The sequence below is a fragment of the Eschrichtius robustus genome, chromosome 8 (assembly GCF_028021215.1).
Source record: "Eschrichtius robustus isolate mEscRob2 chromosome 8, mEscRob2.pri, whole genome shotgun sequence".
NCBI lineage: Eukaryota > Metazoa > Chordata > Mammalia > Artiodactyla > Eschrichtiidae > Eschrichtius > Eschrichtius robustus.
Genome location: NC_090831.1, coordinates 55,387,176 through 55,406,665, shown reverse-complemented (window position 1 = coordinate 55,406,665; position 19,490 = coordinate 55,387,176). Strand labels below are relative to the sequence as shown.

At 38.8% G+C, this 19,490-nt stretch overlaps 1 protein-coding gene across 1 annotated transcript in view; it reads left to right on the top strand.

The window, feature by feature from the left end:
* The window catches only part of DNAH11 (dynein axonemal heavy chain 11), a 324,223-nt gene that overhangs the window by 51,686 nt on the left and 253,047 nt on the right, over positions 1-19,490 (top strand). Inside the window, exons 10-20 of the mRNA XM_068550514.1 lie at positions 88-225; positions 541-665; positions 1,232-1,427; positions 3,510-3,614; positions 3,766-4,158; positions 7,520-7,852; positions 8,695-8,949; positions 9,033-9,202; positions 9,433-9,658; positions 13,997-14,113; positions 14,237-14,323. Coding sequence (XP_068406615.1) covers positions 88-225; positions 541-665; positions 1,232-1,427; positions 3,510-3,614; positions 3,766-4,158; positions 7,520-7,852; positions 8,695-8,949; positions 9,033-9,202; positions 9,433-9,658; positions 13,997-14,113; positions 14,237-14,323 — 2,145 coding nt within the window. The remainder of the gene's footprint in view (positions 1-87; positions 226-540; positions 666-1,231; positions 1,428-3,509; positions 3,615-3,765; positions 4,159-7,519; positions 7,853-8,694; positions 8,950-9,032; positions 9,203-9,432; positions 9,659-13,996; positions 14,114-14,236; positions 14,324-19,490) is intronic.

Below are 19,490 nucleotides of genomic sequence, written 5' to 3'. Positions count from 1 at the left end.
AGGAGGTTTAATGGAGGAAATAGTGAATCGAGTATTTGTATTAAAAACCCACAGTGGTTAACCTTTCTTTCACTTTGATTTTTATAGCTTTTGACTGTATTTGGGAATTTCCTTGAGAAACCAGTTGTCATGGAAATTTTCAGCCCACGTTACAGCACACTCGTGCACATGTTCAGTGCCGAGTTGGATACGTGTAAGCAATTGTATAATGAACGCGTGCGACAGGTGAGTGGGGGGATAAAGTCTGACACACCCACAGCATCATATTGTGGGTCAGGGTGTCAAGTAGAGCTACACTGAATGATATCTGAAGGGGAGATACAGGCCCTAAAATTTTTATGCATTTATGTAATTGATTTCCTTATGGATATAAAGAACCTGCTTTAGTACAGTAACTCTTCTACTAATCAGGTTACTTTGCACGTATGTTCTTTATATTTGTACTGTAAATGTACCAAAATGAACAATTGCTTGCAAGGTTGGAGTGTACCCTGATTAAATGTTCCCTTTCATCCTCTTCACCACAATATCAATTTGCAGATTGAACAAGGAAATGTAGTCCTTCACAAGAATATGCCATTTACCTCAGGAAATATCAAATGGGCTAAAGAGGTCGTGGACCGACTTCAAATGTTTTGGTCAAACTTTGCATCTCTCCATTATCTGTAAGTAGTTAGGCTTCTTTCGTGGTAACATTATCCCTGCGACACAGGCAATTTTTATATAGGGTAGTGAGCTGTTCATTTTAGCACTTGAAGAGTCACTGCCTTACTTAACTCTTGTCATTGCTTGGGCTCATTGAGAGGGATTTATCCCCATGGTTTGGGAGTATGTTTAATAGGACTTAGAACTTCATACATTTCCATGTTTTTAGGTCTTTCTTCACTTTTCCATTTCACCCACAATATGCTGATAGCTTTTTGTTATTGTTTTTCCTTTCTCCAATAGCTAGCATTCCTGTTATTTTGCAGACTTGTATCTTTCTCTTTTCTTTGTAGGAATTGATAACTTGTTGCTGTTTGCATTTAGTAAAATGTTTGGAGTTCCATTTATTTCATAACTATATCTTTTAAGGCACAGACTATGCAGAAGCATTATTTGACCTTTATTGATTTTCTTCCTGATTTTTATAGTGTACTTTCTTATTTCTATCATATATTATTGTAAAGTAGCTAAGCTGAGATCTATCTAATGTATAGAAAGGTAAAAAATAAAAAACATCTTCCTACAGATTCTTGGAAAGTCCTGATGATGCCTTGGTTTATCAGAAGTATATTGAGATGACAGCTTTGCTAGACCAGTTTGAAAATCGTATCTATAATGAATGGAAAAGTAATGTGAATGAAATCTGTGAATTCAATTTGAATCAACCCTTGGTTAAATTCAGTGCCGTAAGTGGTCTTCTCAGTGTCAACTTTGACCCAAAGGTAGGGATTTGATATTTTTAAAATGTTTCATAGATGCCCTTTTTATTACAAGAATATTCCTCATACCTCCATTCATTTGTATTTTATTTTGGGAAAATGTCAGTGCTACGAGGACTACAATTAAAAACAACTTCTAATAGGTCTTTGTTTTAGGGATTTGCTTACCAAATTCTATATTAATTATTCTTTCTTATTTTGTCTTGTAATTATTTATTTGCCACTCCCACTTTACTGGATAATGAGTTACTTGAGAGTAGGGTCCGTTGGATTTCATCTTTGTGTTTTGTGTGTCTAACATAGTGTCTGGTACTTGGTAACATTTAATAAATATTAACTCAATTGAATAGAATCATTAGTCTTTGATCAGATGTTTTCTGGCTTAGGTTTTCTTGCCCTGTCTCATGGCAGTCCAACTGTATGCCTAGGAGGTGAAAGTTAGCCTCACTGAGTTTAATAGTCACAGTCTGTACTCAAATTCTGTTTTCTTTCCCTGAAATATTACAAAGAATTGCATCACTTAATTTTTCTTATTAACCTCAGCACAGGTACATACATATGTGGCCTGGAGAACTGAGGGTTTGCTTTACCTTCTGATTTCATAAAACCAATTTATAGAAACTGAATTCCTGAGATGTTTTAGGGATAATCCCTGCAATTCTACCTGAAGGGACTATAAACATACCAAATATATTGTACTAGTGAACCTATGGAGTGACAGCCTAAGGAAGTCAACTGGTTTACCTTCTAAAGCATGTTATGTGGTCTTTTCCTCATAAACTGTGATTTAGGGCTACAGTCAGTTTTGCTACAACACGACATATGCATTCCTAAAATTCACTGCCCTATGAAAGACTGCACAATAAAAAGTACATTGCTGATGGGGAAAATGAGGGTTAGGGTACAGTACTTAAAAACTTTGTCAGTGATAAGTTTAAAAAAATAAATAACTCAGACAGAAAGACAAATACTGTATGATATCACTTATATGTGGAATCTAAAAAATACAACTAACTAGTGAATATAACAGAAGAAGCAGACTCACAGATATAGAAAACAGACTAGTGGTTACTCCTGGGGGGAGGGAAGGGGTGGGGCAACATAGGGGTAGGGGATTAAGAGGAACAAACTATTAGGTATAAAATAAGTTACAAGGATATATTATTGTACAACACGGGGAATATAGCAAATGTTTTATAATAACTGTAAATGGAGTATAACCTTTAAAAATTGTGAATCACTATATTGTACACGTATAACTTACATAATGTACAGTAACTATACTCCAATTAAAAAATAACAATAAAAACAGAAAAACAAAAAAAGGAACCTAGGAAGAACAGTAGCATAGCTTTATACGTTTTAAATGGTCAAGTAATATATAAATGGTCCAATGAATATAGTACTTTCCCTTGACAAAGACCTGAAGTTTGCTCAGGGAAGTGTGTTATGACTTGTGCATTACTGTGAGGTGGTGGAAGGAGGGTCACTTGAAACCAGACAAAAAGTTGTGCCACCAGAAGTTGGATGGTCTGGCTCATCACACACCTGTGAGTGGAGGTACCTGGTGGATATTTGTGGTGTGTGCATATGAGCATTTTGCATATTCCTAAGCCTTTTTGTTCAGCTGGATGCAGTTTTTAGCATTTACCTAGCCATTTACTGCTGATGAAACTGCAGATAAGCAAAGACAAAACTTGCGGCATGTTCACAATCCTCCCTCATGTATAATCATGTTGTGTTTTCAAAACAAGCATTATAATAGAGCTAACGGTGTTTGGAAAAGACCAAGGTCGGCTTATGGCCTCCCATTTCAGATCTTGGCGTGTATATGTTGCTCTTTTTTTTGCTTGAATTCTTTCTCTGACAGTGGGCCATAGCCAGTGATTTCTACCTTTATTATTTATACTTCTGCATCATATGGAATGTATGATTGTTGCTTTTAAAAAGCATAAGAAACAAAAGCCCCTTTGCCTTGACAGTTTGAAAATATTGTAATCATTGGATGAAATTTTAAGCGTTTGATTTAAAAAATAGAATGATATTCTTAAATCAGGTAAATAATCCTTGCTTTTCTTTTAATAGCTAGTGGCCGTATTAAGAGAAGTTAAATACCTTTTGATGTTGAAGAAATCAGACATACCGGATTCAGCCTTAGCCATCTTCAAAAAAAGAAACACTCTTTTAAAGGTCAGTGTTTTCAGATATTAGGGCGGATTTGAATAGAAATAGTTTGAATTTTAATTATTAACATGTAGACCTAAGATACTTCCATGCCTCCAAGAGAAAGTAGCTTTAACACATGTGGCACTTTTTGTCTTGGGGTTTTCTTTTGAATCAGTACATTGGAAATCTTGAACTTCTTGTGCAAGGATATAATAAGCTGAAACAGACTCTTCTGGAAGTTGAATACCCCCTGGTTGAGGATGAGCTGAGGGCTGTGGATGAGGAGCTGCAGGCAGCTGCCACATCGCTGACATGGCAGGATGACTGCTGGGGGGACATCGAGAGGATGAAGACGGCCACCTCGGAGTTGGAGCACAGAGCGGAGCATGCGCAGAACAACGTCAAAGTGATTCAGCAGACGATGCGGGCCTGGGTGGAGTGCACGCTCCTTCCCAGGAGAGAACACAGGCGGGAGACCGCCTTGACTTGGGAGGACAAGGGTGATTTGTTTGCGAAAAAATACAAGCTAATCCAGGAAGATGGCTGCAAGATACACAACTTGGTTGAGGTACTTGCTTTTAAGGCTTTGAAATTTATAGCAGATCCTTTCACTTAGTTTAGAAAAGAGCAAAAATAAGTAACCTAATAATGGAGGGCTCTTTTTTGGGGGCCGAAAGAACTTTAGGTATGGTTTTGTTAAGCATTGAAATTGGAGGAATTTGTGTTACTTGTCTGTAATTTCTGTGGCCCTCGCTGTGCTCATTTCTGAGGGAAGAGATAGGAGTGTGAGATCTTTTGATGAAACAGAAAGGCTAGAGATGGGGCCTTATCTTGGTCATAGTTATCTCCTGTTTTGGATGCTTTAAGTAGCTACCACTGTTGGCTGAATGCCTCTGTGTGCCATCCGTCTTGTTCACCTCATCTCATGTAACCCTCTCAGCCATCTCCTGACAGTGGCAACAGTAGTTACTCTCCTTATAACAAGTACTTGAGTTTTTAGAACAGTGATAGGCACTATTCCAGGGTTATCAGTGTAAGAGAAGACAAGAAGTAAAACAACAAGAACGATGAACAGAAGGCAGAGAAACAAAAGCATAAAACAAGTCTCTTGCCTCTTGGATCTTACATCCTAGTTAGGGAAGATAGAAAGAGAAAATAACAAATATATAGTAGTATCTTCAATCGGTCACATGAGCAATGGTGAAAAATAAAGCAGAGATGGTGGGATAGAGAATCAGTGGCAGGTGGGGTGGACATTGTGTATGAGGTAGTTAGAAAGGTCTCTTTACTAAGGTAGCATTTCTGCAGAGAACTGTCAGGGAATGAACTATGTGGGAAATGGAAGAAGGATGTTCTAGGTATCAAAGTACACAAGCTTTACGGTAGGAGTATGGGTCTCTTGTCTAAGGGTCAGTTAGAGAGCCAACATACCTGAAGCAGAATTTCCAGGGGGAATAATAGTAGGCGATGAAGTTTGAAAGGGCTTAAGGGCACATCACAGTGGATCAACGGGCCATTTTGAGAACTTTGGGTTTTACTCTGAGGGAAAATAGCAGCTGGAGACTCTCTGCTCAAGAGCTTTCCCTGTTGAGTGTAAACTACAGGGGGGCCAGGAGATGGTAGACAAGGAGACCGTTAGGAGATGAGTCTGTAATCCAGGTGAAGATGGCTTGGGTCCAGACGGTAGTGATAAAAAGCAGTCGTATGCTGGATGTATTTTGAAGGCAGAGCCAAGAGGATTTGCTGTGATCAGTCAGAGGAGACAGAAGGTAAGGGCGACGTTGACGTTTTTGGTCTGGGCTGCTGGAAGAGCAGAGTTTCCCTTTACTCATACGGGGAGGGCTATGGCAGAGCAGATTTTGCAGGGAAAAGACAGGATTTGTTTTTGGGTACGTTAGTTAGAGATGCCTGGGGCAGATTTTTGCATAGGCTGGCACTGCAGTTGTGTGAAGGAAGCGTTTGAAGAGTAACAAACTTGCTCAGCGAAAAGTAAGATGTGGTACATTTGATATGCTGTATTGAGTATGTGTCACAACAAGAAAAGAAAGAAAAGAATTTATATGGATTTCAAAGTTTCTGTTGACTTCCAAGTTTGTCTGAAACATGTAAGAAAGTTTTAATTTTCCCTACTGGTAACAATTTGCTAGGACAAAGACTTTGCCTTCTTTGATGACTGCCTGTGTTAGCATCCTTGGGCTGCTATAACAAAGTACCACAAATGGATGTCTTAAAGCAATGAAATGTATTCTCTCTCAGTCTGGAGGCCAGAAGTCTGAAATCAAGGTGTGGGCAGGGCCATGCTCCCTCTGAAGGCTCTCCCTAAGGCCTGGGTAGCCTTGAGGGAATCTCAGGGATGTTCTGACATGTAAAGAAGGTATATATCTGGAAAGTTGTTTTTTCAGCAATGTCTTAACTTAGTCATGACCTCGACTGTTCCTAGTTTGCCGAGATGGCTGTGAATTATTCTGTGACTTTCAGGACGTCCTTACAAGTGTTTATGCGTTGGAATCTGCCTCATGGAGGACAGATGATGGATTACAATTAGTTTCTTATGATACATTTTCTTGATAATAGGAAAGTGGGCTCCCTAAACAGTAACCTGGGGGTTTTAGACAAGTAAGATATATGAATGTTGATTACAATGCCTTGAAAATATTGCCAGGACATGACTAGAAATAGTTACAAACAAGGTTTTGCAGTGGTATTCTCGGAGCTGCCTGGGATGTGTACTGCCCAGCTCCAGGGGTGTGGGTCACATACACTACACAGATGTGAATGCTTCCACGTGGTTGGCGGGCAAGACAGCATCCCTGAAAAGAGCAGTTCTTAGATTTGTTTGAGGACAAAAAACCCTCAAAGAACTTGTTCATCTCTGCCCTGCTTTATCAGGATCCAGACTCACCTCTGTAGTTCTGATTCTTGCCTGTCGCACACACCTTTGAATCCTGGATCATATATCCACAGTAGTGAATAATCACAGAAAGCAGAGAGCATAATCTACCTTATAATCAGCTCCCATTTTAGGGTCGTCTTTTCTGTGTGTAGTAGTTTCTGCCTTGGGCATCTGCCCTCTGGCCTGTATAGACTGTGTAACCTTTGCCACTCAGAAGGTACTTCTGGAATCAACCTTGCTGCTTACCTGACCTTTTCAAATCTCTGTCCCTAGGCCTGCCACACTGTGCCCAACCTCTAGCAGTCCTTAACCTGTCCATGTCTGGCCCTGTCATGCCCACAGGCCCATCCATTACTTCACCCACATGCTAGGGAGATGCTGAGGTCAAAGAATTCATATTGTTGAAGCACAAAGGGGGCTTGGACTTCACCAGGCCAGTGTTTCCCAAGCCAAGTTACTGTTATTCCACAAGCTGCTCATAGGTGGTTGGCACAAAATATCTTAGTGTTTGGAGACAATTGGTTAAACCAGGTTAAATGGACTTTAACATAATAGGTACACTGTGAGTCCCCAAGAATGGCCTAAAACACATAGCTCTTTGCTGACTTGGTGATCTTTAGATATCCCAGAGCAGCGTTCTCGGGAGGACCAGTTTGGGAAACCTCATTTACAGGTGAGGCCAGGGCAGGCAAGGTCCAAGGCCACAGAGAGTCAGGGACAGGGCCAGAACCAGAGCATACATCTAGGATGCATTGGGAACTAGTGTATTTCTTGTGTGCATAATATTTGAAGATAGCAATCTTCTTAATTTCTCCTTTAAAGAATGACTTTTGAATGTATCTTATAAATGAACTAAATGTTACAAAATCCTGCTTAGATCATTGCCGTCTAGCTTAAGATTCTGCAGCCAAGCATTTGAATGTTTCTATGTTGTGCCCCCAAATGTAGCCGTTTTAACAAGCCATTAAAATGGACAACTTTTGTTTTTATACTCACTATTGTCTATACTGATCTATTAATACTTGTCTGTTTGTAGGAAAATAGGAAGCTGTTCAGAGCCACTCCTTCTCTGGATGCCTGGAAGATTTATGTAGAATTCATTGATGACATCGTGGTGGAAGGCTTTTTTCAAGCGATAATGCATGACTTAGACTTCTTCCTGATGAACACAGAGAAACAACTGAAATCTGCACCGTTTTTTCAAGCACAAATGATCTTAATGCCCCCGGAGATTCTGTTTAAACCTTCTTTAGAAAGAGAGGCTGGGGATGGCTTCTATGATCTGGTGGAAGAAATGCTGTGCAGTAGTTTCAGAATGTCTGCCCAGATGAAGCGAGTAGCAGCACATCTGGAAATAGCAAATTACCAGGTATGTTCTTTGTAAATGGGTATTACATTTATTGTGAATTATATACATATTAATAGATTAAGAGATTATAAATACGTTTATTGGTAGTATTACTGAATACTGAATGCAGAGAACAGAATACAAAGAAATCAGCACTGAAAAGGAAACATTACTCTAAAAAAATTCAACATATTTACATATATGTTAACCAATTTCGCACATCTCTTTAGAGTTACAAATAAATGCCAAGCTAATTCCAAAACTTTTCATCTGAATATACTTTGATTTTGAGTTCTAGTGTTCTCCATTCTAATGTCCACTGTTTTTTGCTGTATTTACACCAAGTATGATTAATTTTGTTTGTATTTAACCTAAAAGCAAGATGCTGTGAGCGGATCCTGAGGCAGCCAGGAAAACCAGGAATTTTAGAACAGCTCTTTAAAACAGGATAAAGCCACATGAAAGAAAATGCCTCATTCCTAGATATATAAATGCAAAAGAGAAAATACTAAGAAGCAATATTTCCGATGAAAAGACAAAGAAGGATATAGTGGGTTGCAACTTCCCAGGATTCAAAAAAAATGGGCTTACTCAACTACCCAGTCATTTGAATGCTGAACGCCCATACATATACATGTATATTAATTACAATTATGATTAATGATAAAATTAGCTTTTATATTAATGATTCAAAATAAATTGGGGTAATGGGGAGCACAAGGAAAGGAGAAGTTGGGAAAAGCAGCACAGTTTTTGATTTTACCAACTATTCTTTTGAAGAATGGCCTTGGATAATGGTAGGTTGCACATAATTGATAGAGCAGGGTTGGCTTTAATAAATGCTTGGTTCTCCCCTCATTTAGGATGATATGGACAACATGCTGGGCCTGGTGGAGGTCAGGCAGGAGATCATGAAGAGAGTGGCAGACGTCATCAACCAAGTCTTGGACTTCAGAAACACCCTGGACACATACGCTTACCTCTGGGTGGATGACCGGACCGAGTTTATGAAGTACTTCCTCCTGTATGGCCATACTGTGTCATCTGAGGAGACAGGGCCTCATGCAAATGAAGACATTCCCGGACAACCACCAACACTCGAGCAATTCAAAGAACAGGCAAGGCAAACCCTCTGCATTTATGTAGTTACTAGCTTTTGATTGAGTTGTTATACAGTGACTATTTGTTTTTCTAATTATAGATTGACATTTATGAGGCTTTGTATGTTCAGATGAGCAAGTTTGATGACTTCAGAGTGTTTGATGGTTGGTTCAAGGTGGACATGAAGCCTTTCAAAGTGAGCTTGCTAAACATTGTCAGGAAATGGAGCTGGATGTTTCAGGAGCATCTTTTGAGATTTGTCATTGACAGGTAGTCTTTGGTGCTTTGGTATTTGGAATTACAACTTTTAACACCTGACTGCTTCTTAAAATTGAGATATGAATTTTAAGAGCATTGAAACTGCCAGTTCTATAAGAGAGATAGCAAGTAATGTTTAATTAGGTAAAGAGTGAAAACTAGATTCAGTCAGAATTCATACTTCTGAATGTTTTAATGAGCCTAATTTGTGTTTGTGTGTGTGTGTATACATGTTTTTGTAGTCTGAATGAGCTACAAGAATTTATGAAGGAGACAGATGCTGGACTTCAGAGAGAATTAAGTGAAGGCGGCGATCGCGATGGTTTAGTTGACCTTATGGGGCATCTTCTGGCTGTAAGAAGCCGACAGAGAGCTACTGATGAAGTCTTTGAACCACTGAAAGAAACCATCACGCTCTTGGAAACGTATGGCCAGAAGATGCCTGAGCAGGTCTATGCTCAGCTAGAGGTCAGTGAGGTGGTAAAATAACCATGATTACCGTAAACTGAGCACCTCCTGTTCTTCACGTGCACTCTCTTATGACACCCTCATAACACCCTATACTGTAGATGTTAATGTTTTCATTGTACAGCTTAGGAATCTGAAGCTTAAAGGGACTTCATAATTTTCTCAAGGTCACACAAGTAGTAAAGCCAGCCCACATGAATCTAGGGGTGTTTCATGCCCACATCCTCCCTCTGCCTGGCTGCACTCCACTGCCTTCGTGCTAGAAGGTATTCAGGTAATAGAGAGCCTCTAAGTTACTTTTCTGGGTTCCACTTATATCATCACTTTCACATGTGAAATAAATTCCAGCTCTCTTTCATTTAAATTGCCTGTCAGGTGAGAAGTGTCCTAGTCTTTGGAAACATATCATAGACATGTTAAGAAAGAATACGTAAAGCGCAATTTGGCTGGAGAAATCGCTTTCCTCAACAGGGTTTCTGTGTCATCCTCCTCTTCCCGTGTTCTGGAATGACTTGGTGGCTGCTGTGTGCCAAACGATGTACAAAGTCTTTGTAGTTATAACTGAAATCACGAATACGAATCTCACAATTGAGGCTCTATTCCCATGCCCGTATTGAGGTTCTACAGATAGTTTATATGTTTATGTCATCCACCAGCTTCCAGGGTGGGCTTAGGTTTAACCTTGCAATGTGATCGGTGGACACATTAACTAAAGAGCTTTTATTGAATTCTGTCTAGTTCAGTGATGCTCTAATCACTGGTGGAACTCAAACTTAAATTTGTTTTCTGCTAGTCCGTCTCATCTGCTTGCCTCAGAGCATGCTTCCTCTTCGGTAAAATATCCCTCAAGATCCCTCACTTTTTAAATTTGTCTATACTGTCTCCAGTTCCCCATTTTTAAAAAAATTGAGGTGAAATGCACAGTTCACATAACATAAAAGTAACCATTTCAAAGTGTGTGGCATTTAGTACATTCATGAGGTTGTGTAATCACTGCCTCTCTCTAGTTTCAGAACATTCTCCTCACCCCCAGAGAAACTCCATACCCATTAGTTGTCATGCCCCACTCCTCCCCTACTATCTGCCACCAGTCTGGGGCTACTGCTGGTCCTTTCCTGTCTTTACGGGTTTACTTACTGTAGATAATTCATATAAGTGGAATTATACAATATGTGACCTTTTGTATCTGGCTTCTCTCACCTGGCATGATGATTTTGAGGTTCATGAACGTTGTAGCATATATCGCTACTTCATTCCTTTTTATGGCTGAATAATGTTCCATTGTGTGTGTGTGTGTTTGTATGTGTGTATATACACACATACACATATACAGTTTGTTTAGCCTTTCACCCATTGAGGAATATTGGGGCTCTTTTCATCTTCTGGCTATTGTGAATAATGCTGCCGTGGACATCAGTGCACAAGTATTTGTTTGAGTACCTGCTTTCAGATCTTTTTGGAAAACACCTAGGAGCGGAATTGCTGGGTCATATGGTAATTCCAAGTTTAACTTTTTGAGGAACCACCAAAATGTTTTTCACAGCAGCTGCTCCATTTTATATTCCTCATTTTGTTTCATGAGGATGAAGTGCAACAATGTATTTACAGGTGCTCTCTTGACTACAAAGAATTACTATATAAGAATTATTAGATTCTGTTTAAGTATAAAACTGTCTTTAGGACTGAAAATCCAGTTAGACATGGAGTGAGAGATGATGTGGACAGATAGATACATAACAAGAGTGAGAGGTGAAATAGTTAACAGTAGAACACACTATAAATGTCTGTTTTTAGGAAGATTGGGATATTCTTTGAGTCAGACCTTGAACCTTGAAATTTTATGTCATATAGAGAACCCAGTCATAACACAAGTAATTGATGGGGATTTTGGCCATGGCCTCCAGAATTTGTATTATAAAAGTTTGGCTCACACTTCACTAAAGCTAGATTCCAGTCATTTCTGTTGTCAATTTTTAGGTCTTTAACAAATTTTCCTGATACATATGACACCTTATATACATTGTTCAACAGTAAGCTAATTAGGAGAGTATAAGTAACGATGCAGACATGTTTGATCAGGTCACTTAGTTCTGACTGTTGTCTTAGTTGTTTATGAAAATGGAGGTGTATGTATTCAATTTCAGTGCTGGGGTCAGGTGGAAGATTTAAAAATCTTTTATGTGTTTCTTAGTTTACATGCTTTCTAATGGACTCTTTATGTTTCCAAGATGAATAAAAGCAAATGTGCTATTCTGCCTTTTTTCTATAAAAATAAAAGTTTGGCTCACTAAGGTTTTTGCAGTATTGAGAATATTAGGCTTTTCAGTATTTCAGAAGTGAGCCACACTCTTAGCTCTGTGTGTGTCTCGATGTCGGTAATTCAGGCTGGTCAGGAGGAAAAATAAGATTTACAGGCAGTTCAAGTTGCTCATGGAGGGTAACAATGTCCCAATTTTGTTTTAATTTAAGCAATTTGTGAGAGTTGCTGTTTCTCCTTCATAATCATTAGCAGTCATAACATTTCCCAAAACTTGCCTGTGCTTGGTTTGATGCTAAAAAAGCCCCTAGGCGTGGCTGTGTCCTCACACCCTATCTATAGTGTGCTCTGAAGCTAGATGACACTTATAATCTATAGATTTTATCAAGTCCCTTCCCTGTTAAGAAACCTTCATTGACTGCCTCTAGCCTCAGAATCCTGTCCAGTTTCTGTATAGCCCACACTCTCACCCCATCCTGCATTGGAAATCTTACCTCACGGGATGTTGAGGGGTCTCACCCTCATCTCTGCCTGTGGAAATCCAGTCATTGTTTTGCGCCTCTGATGCAGTGTGAGTTCCTTGAGTGGATCAGTATTAGTTCAACTTTGGAGGTCATCTGATCTTTTGGTTTTCAATGAAAGTTTATTTTTATCCAGTGGAAGCTTCTTTGGAATCCCCAAATATAAAGCAGGTAACAGCAGGTCTAGTGTCATTGAAGAAGGTTAAAGTTAAGGAGCCTGAACCCCCTGATGTGACCTCTTCACGTCTTCTCTCCCATGGCCCCGAAGGGACTCCCTGTGACATTTAGGTTCCATGGGGTCAATTGGAAATGCAAAGTGACACTCTGGACAGATGAGGATGCAGAGTTTTGATGAGAAGAAGGATGGAAGAGCAAGATAAAAACAAGGAACTTTAGAGCTCAAGTCTTTTAGTTCCTGGCCTGGTTGGGTATTGCTGTCATGACACCATGTTGCCTCCCAAGCATTTTAATTCCATAACATATAGACCTCCTGATCGAAGTTAACACATTCTGTCATGTAGAATAGTTATTTTGTGTGCCTCTCATTCACTCTGACAGATGATACAACAGTTTCAATCTGAAGAATGTGTTTTATCTTTGTAGCCCTCCTCCACCACTCAGATACGTTTTGTACTTAGCACAGTGCACTCTTCATAATTGGCAGTTACCAAATCATTCATCAGATATTTATCAGGGTTACAAAATAGTCTTTAGAACCGACTTTTGTACTTCAGCGACACAAGTAGAGTCCCATCACCATGGGTGGTTTTGTGTGACAAAACAATTTCAGTGTCCTGGGAGATGACACAGAGAAACAATGCTTTCTTAGTCTGGACACAAGGAATGCTTTTCAACAGCAGTTAAGCACAAGGGCTCTTCAAAGAAAGTAAGTTGCTGTTGTCCTAGTTGCATTGTAGTCAGGGACGGCAGAGTTGAGTTGCTACCTGAACAATTCATGGCTGCTTTTGTCCTCCATCAAGTAGGAATTAACCTTCCCTTCCCTTTGCCTCATCTTACTTCAAAAATCCTAGTCATTTAAAATTAACCCAAATGTTCAAACTCTCCATCCAGACCAAGTAAAAACACAGCTTTGGGAACCAGAGGAAAACGAAGGGTAAGATTGATTCACTTTTTCATCTCTGCCCACCAGATTTAGAGCGTCTTTTTTCACTTGCTAAATTGCTAAACATGGCTTCACTTCTAGTTGTTAGATCAGCAAAGTCATTTTCAGAGCACTTTAATGTTATTCCCTCAATAGTAAAACAGTTTGGAAATTTCTGTTTATTTTGAAAAGGTTTCCATTTATGCTGGGTTAAATCTTATACCAGAGGACAGCTCTGGTTTACGCTTGGAAGATGTGACTCCAAAGGTGCCAGTGGGATTCAGCCTGGCTCTAGGCCTTTTAGTCCCTTTAATCTTTTTGGGGATAAACTCTTTCTCTTAGACAAGAATGAAAGGATGTCATGAGTTAGTGGAAAGAGATTAGAAAAATTTAATCCTGTGGAGTAGATTTGTTTTAGGTATTGAAGTAACTTCCCATTTGCACCTTTGTTTTTGTAGGAATTACCTGAAAGATGGAAAACTACCAAAAAGATTGCAGCAACTGTCAGACATGAAGTCTCACCTCTCCAAAATGCAGAAGTCACTCTTATAAGGAAAAAATGTATTTTGTTTGATGTAAGCTAGCTAACAAGCTTTGTGGTTTTCTGTTTTTTTTGGGGTTTTTTTTAAAGAAAGGTTTTATAAGGCTAACTGAAGCTATTTGAGATTCACTTTCAGTTTTTTTTCTTCCTTGATCAGGAGAAGCAAGCGGAGTTCAGAGAGCGATTCAGACTCTATGCTCCTCTTCGTTTTAATGCAGAAGATCCATATAGAGTACTTGATAAGGTAATGCTGATCTCAATTATCTTGTGTGTTATGATAGCTATTTCAAAAAATAAATTTGGACACTGAGATACTGCTATATTTTGCCTTAGTTTTGCAATTAGTTATGGGTTGAGAATTAACGATTTAAAACCCAGTTACAAACAATTTTCCCCAAGTAAAATATATTGTGATTTAAATCATGTCATCATCAAAGTACTCATACTAGTGAAACTAACAAACACTATTATTTTTTATTTTATTTTACTTTTTTTTTTTAATTGGAGTAAAATTGGTTTACAATTTTGTGTTAGTTTCTGCTGAACAATGAAGCGAATCAGCTATATGTATACCTGTATTCCCTCCCTCTTGGACCTCCCTCCCACCCTCCCCCGTCCCACCCATCTAGGTCATCACAGAGCACTGAGCTGAGCTCCCCGTGCTATACAGCAGGTTCCCACTAGCTATCTATTTTACACATGGTAGTGTATTTATGTCAAACCTAATCTCGCAATTCATCCCACCCTCCCCTTCCCCGCCGTGTCCACATGTCCGGTCTCTACATCTATGTCTCTATTCCTACCCTACAAATAGATTCATCTGTACCATTTTTCTAGATTCCACATATATGATATGCATTGATATACGATATTTGTTTTTCTCTTGACATGTAAACACTTTATATGTCAAGAACTTTATTAAACATATTATTTACATTATTTCTTTCATTTCTTGCAATATCTCTCTGATACAGCTTCTATTCGCCTTTTTTTTAGATAAAGAAACAATCATGTATAATTGAGTAACTTGTTGGAGATAACAGTTAGTGACAGAATCAGTATTAAAATTCTAGCTGTCTACTTTTTTTTTTAATGAGGAATATTAACCATTATACTATTTCCCATGTGATACTTTGTTAGTAACTCTTAATCCTAGTAAGGAAAGCCTGTAACTTTTTCTTTTTTTTTTCTCTGATTTATGTTTACTGCCTCATCCTATACTTTCTCCTTAGGCCTGATTCCGTGTCCTCTCCCCGACCCCCGACTACACATTGTATCTGCCCCCTTGCCCACTCCCCAAGTATGCGTTATATGGTTTTCTGGAGGTGGCTAGTGTTTCAGGGAGTTTCAAATGAATGCCCATAACTTATTCTTAATTCTGGGTACAAATATTATTGAGTCATTTAATCCTAGGTTATAATGAACTACTTTGTTATAATTGACTATAAGAATGACTATAATAGGCGAGTAATCTGAAAATGGTGACTAATTCATGAGGATTGGAAAGATGTTTTAAACGTTTATTAGAAAAATAATATCTTTTGTTTCTGTAAGAATTCTTAACCTAGCAGCCAAAATGAGAAAGTGACTTTGAAGTTTGCATTGGGGGCTGGGGATTTTTCTGAGTTCATCTAGGCTGCCATCCTGATTTGACTTCTTGTTGGAGATAGCCTTTCCTCCTTAGACTGCTGTAAAACTTGGAACTGACAGTTTTTACTTCTCTTTCCAAATTTTGGATTGAATTTAGTTTTAACTGCTTTCAGCCATTCAGAAAACACCATTCAATAGCATGAGGTCTTCTCTTTCACTTGGCTAAAGAAAAGTGGTTAATATATTCACTGAAAAGGGAGTTGGTTAGAGTATGCGAATAGAGTTGTTTTTTTTTAAAAAGATTATATCTAAACTGCAGGTGGTCTGAACAGATTGTGGATATGGAGACATTTTTACTTGACTAACCAATGTGCTGTGTGTAAACATTTACTGCAGTTATCATTTATTGACTCCTACCATTTGCATGCTATACTATAACACCATATAGTTACATATTTAAAAGGCAGATATTTATCATACCTACAAAATGTGTTGAGGATGTTTTGAATATAGTAGGACTCGGTTACCTTTATCTTGAAGTCATTTTCTTGTGTGTTTGTTCAGCAAGCATATCTAGTGTTTAACTAGATTCAGCCAAAGTCATGTATATGTTTGTTCTGGGCTGGTATGGTAGGTCCTAGTACTCAAGGCACCTCACTCCAAAAGATGGAAACCATTGACCCTCCAGGAACAGGGGAGTGGTGTAGTAAATCTCTCCTTTTATAACTGATACCTTGGTAAATTTATATTATGTGCTATTGTTTCTTCATAGCCAAAGATACAGTGAACAGTTGAATTAAAATAACTGGATCTGTATTTCTAGGAATAATTGAATTAGTATAACTAATAGGGAAAATAATTAAAAATAAATAAAAGGGCTGTTGGCTCTGGGGAGTATGGTTGACTAGACATTTTGAAAATCCATCTTGTAAAACAGATGCTGAAACATGTTCACAAATATGTGACTTTAAATCTATTGCTGAACTCCCAAGAAAGCAAGAGGCAGGGAAATAGAGTAGCTGAAACCAGGATGGAAAGCAGTGGGAAACTTAAAAGCCTGTGCTGCTGTAGGGGCAAATCAAAGTACCAGAACTCTAGAACTTTGTGATTATCCCTTTCAGGGCAAACTAGGAGATGCTTTTAAGAGGTTATACGCTTAGTGAAAGGGCGGGCTGGGAAAAATCTGCAGCCTGCACAGGGAGCCTATGAGATGACCCATCAGACCTTGCTCTGAATAGGGCGAAAAAAATAGAAAAGGATCCTCTGGGAATTGGTAAACATAGGCCTGTTCTCCCAAGGGTTATGGTGTAACTTTATACTACCCCTATGGCTAAGGAATTTCCAGGCTAGGAAACTGATATGGTTACAAGTAGCTCTTCTTAGCACCTAGTAGAAGCAAATCCAAATCTTCTCTGGGTAGAAGAGAATAAGGTGCTCTTATTCTAATCTCCTCAGGGGTCCAACAGATTAAATTCAGTTAAATTTGAGTTTACAATAAAACAAACACACCATCATGCATAAGGGCCAACAGAAAGAGCAAACCACAGATACAGACCCATATGAAATGTCAGATATTAGAAGACATTTATTGGGACTTCCCTGGTGGTCCAGTGGTTAGGATGCCATGCTTCCACTGCACAGGGCATGGGTTCAATCCCTGGTCAGGGAACTAAGATCCTGCATGTGGCACAGCCAAAAAAAAAAAAAAAAAGAAGAAGAAGAAGACATGTAGTCAGGAAATAAAAGATAACATTGAAAAAAATGAGCAAGTTCTCAGTTTTGAGACTATCAAAAATGATCAACTGAGTTTGAAAAAGGGCCAGAAACTTATGGAAATGAAAAATAAAAGATACAACTCAGCAGGGGTTAAAGAACTAACTGCTAAAGAGGATTAGTGAAATGCAAATGACATTGGAAGAACTCACTTAGAAGGCAGCACATAGGTGAAAGGAGATGCAAAATACAAAAGAGATTAAGAGACACAGAGTAAGAAGTTCAAATGATGTCTAACTCTTTTACTCAGACTTCCTGGAAGAGAGAATACACGGAATATTAGACAAGCAATAGAGATGTAGTAGCTGAGATTTTTCTAGAACTGGTCAAAGCATGAATCAATAGATTGAGGAAATTCACTGACCGCCAACCAGGATAAATACAAAGTCAACATCTAGACACATCACAATGAACTACAGAATACCAAAGGCAAAGAGAAGACCTTTAAAGCAACCAGATAGAAAAGACAGATTACCTGTTAGAAATGATGACTGGGCTAAGAGCATATTTGTCATCAGCAACAATGGAAGCCAAAAGGTAGTGGATGATTTTTTCCCAATTCTCCTGTGTAAAATTATATTTCAATAACAAGAGCATATTTCAGATAAACAAACATAGTGCATTAACCACCAACAAATCATCACTGAAATAAGTTCCAGTGTGTATATTTCAAGAAAAGAGAGGACAAACAAAGCCAAATTTGATTCTCAATATAATTAGAAAAGACTAGTTATATTGACAAATCTCTGTTGGACAATCAACAGTCTTAGGAATAAATAGGGAATGATAGTACAGGAAGAGCAGAAATTCAAAAGATCATAGAACACAATCGATAAGAAATTTAAAATTTAAGCAAAATGGATACATTTCTGGAAAAATATAATTTACTAGAAGTATCTCAAGAAGTAACACAGTGACTTCCCTGGTGGCGCAGTGGTTAAGAATCTGCCTGCCAATGCAGGGGACATGGGTTCGAGCCCTGGTCCGGGAAGATCTCACATGCCGCGGAGTGACTAACCCCGTGCGCCACAAGTGCGGAGCCTGTGCTCTAGAGCCTGCAAGCCATAGCTACTGAGCCTGCACGCCTACAGCTGGTGCTCCACAACAAGAGAAGCCACCACAATGAGAAGCCCGCGCACCTCAATGAAAAGTAGCCCCCGCTCGCTGCAACTAGAGAAAGCCTGCGCACAGCAACGAAGACCCAGTGCAGCCAAAAATAAATTAATTAATTAAAAAAAAAAGAACACAGCTGAATAGTCCTATAACTATGAAAAATTAACCAGTAGGAAAATAAAAAGATAAACCATTAATTTAAAACAGAGAGAACAGCAGGCCCTGATAGCATTACAGGTTAATTCCAAGAAGCTTTCAAGAAACAGATCTCATTCATATGATTCCAGAGACCGGAAGAAGAATGAACACTCAAAAATTACTCTGTGAAGCATGTCTTATTTTTGTGAAAGGACAGTATGAGAAAGGAAAAATGATAAGCCATTCTTTTTCTTTTTTTCTTTTTATAAATTTATTTATTTATTTTTGGTTGCATTGGGTCTTCAAAGCTGCACGCAGCCTTTGTCTCTAGTTGCTGCCTTCCTTGCTGTGCGCTGGCTTCTCATTGCAGTGGCTTATCTTGTTGCGGAGCACGGGCTCCAGGCATGCAGGCTCAGTAGTTGTGGCTCACGGGCTCTAGAGCGCAGGCTCAGTAGTTGTGGTGCACGGGCTTAGTCGCTCCGTGGCATGTGGGATCTTCCTGCACCAGCGATCGAACCCATGTTCCCTGCATTGGCAGGTGGATTCTCAACCACTGCACCACCAGGGAAGTCCTGATAAGCCACTCTTTTTGGTACACATAGATGCAAACTAACTAAACAAAATGTAATCAAATAATCCAATTTATAAATAGGTTGGGTTCATTCCAGGGAAATGTTTAACATTAGAAAATGAATATAATTCATCATATTTACAGATTAAGAGAAAAGTCATATAACCACCTTAAGAAATGCCAAAAGATCTTTAGGTATCATTCAACATTCATTCATGATAGAAAC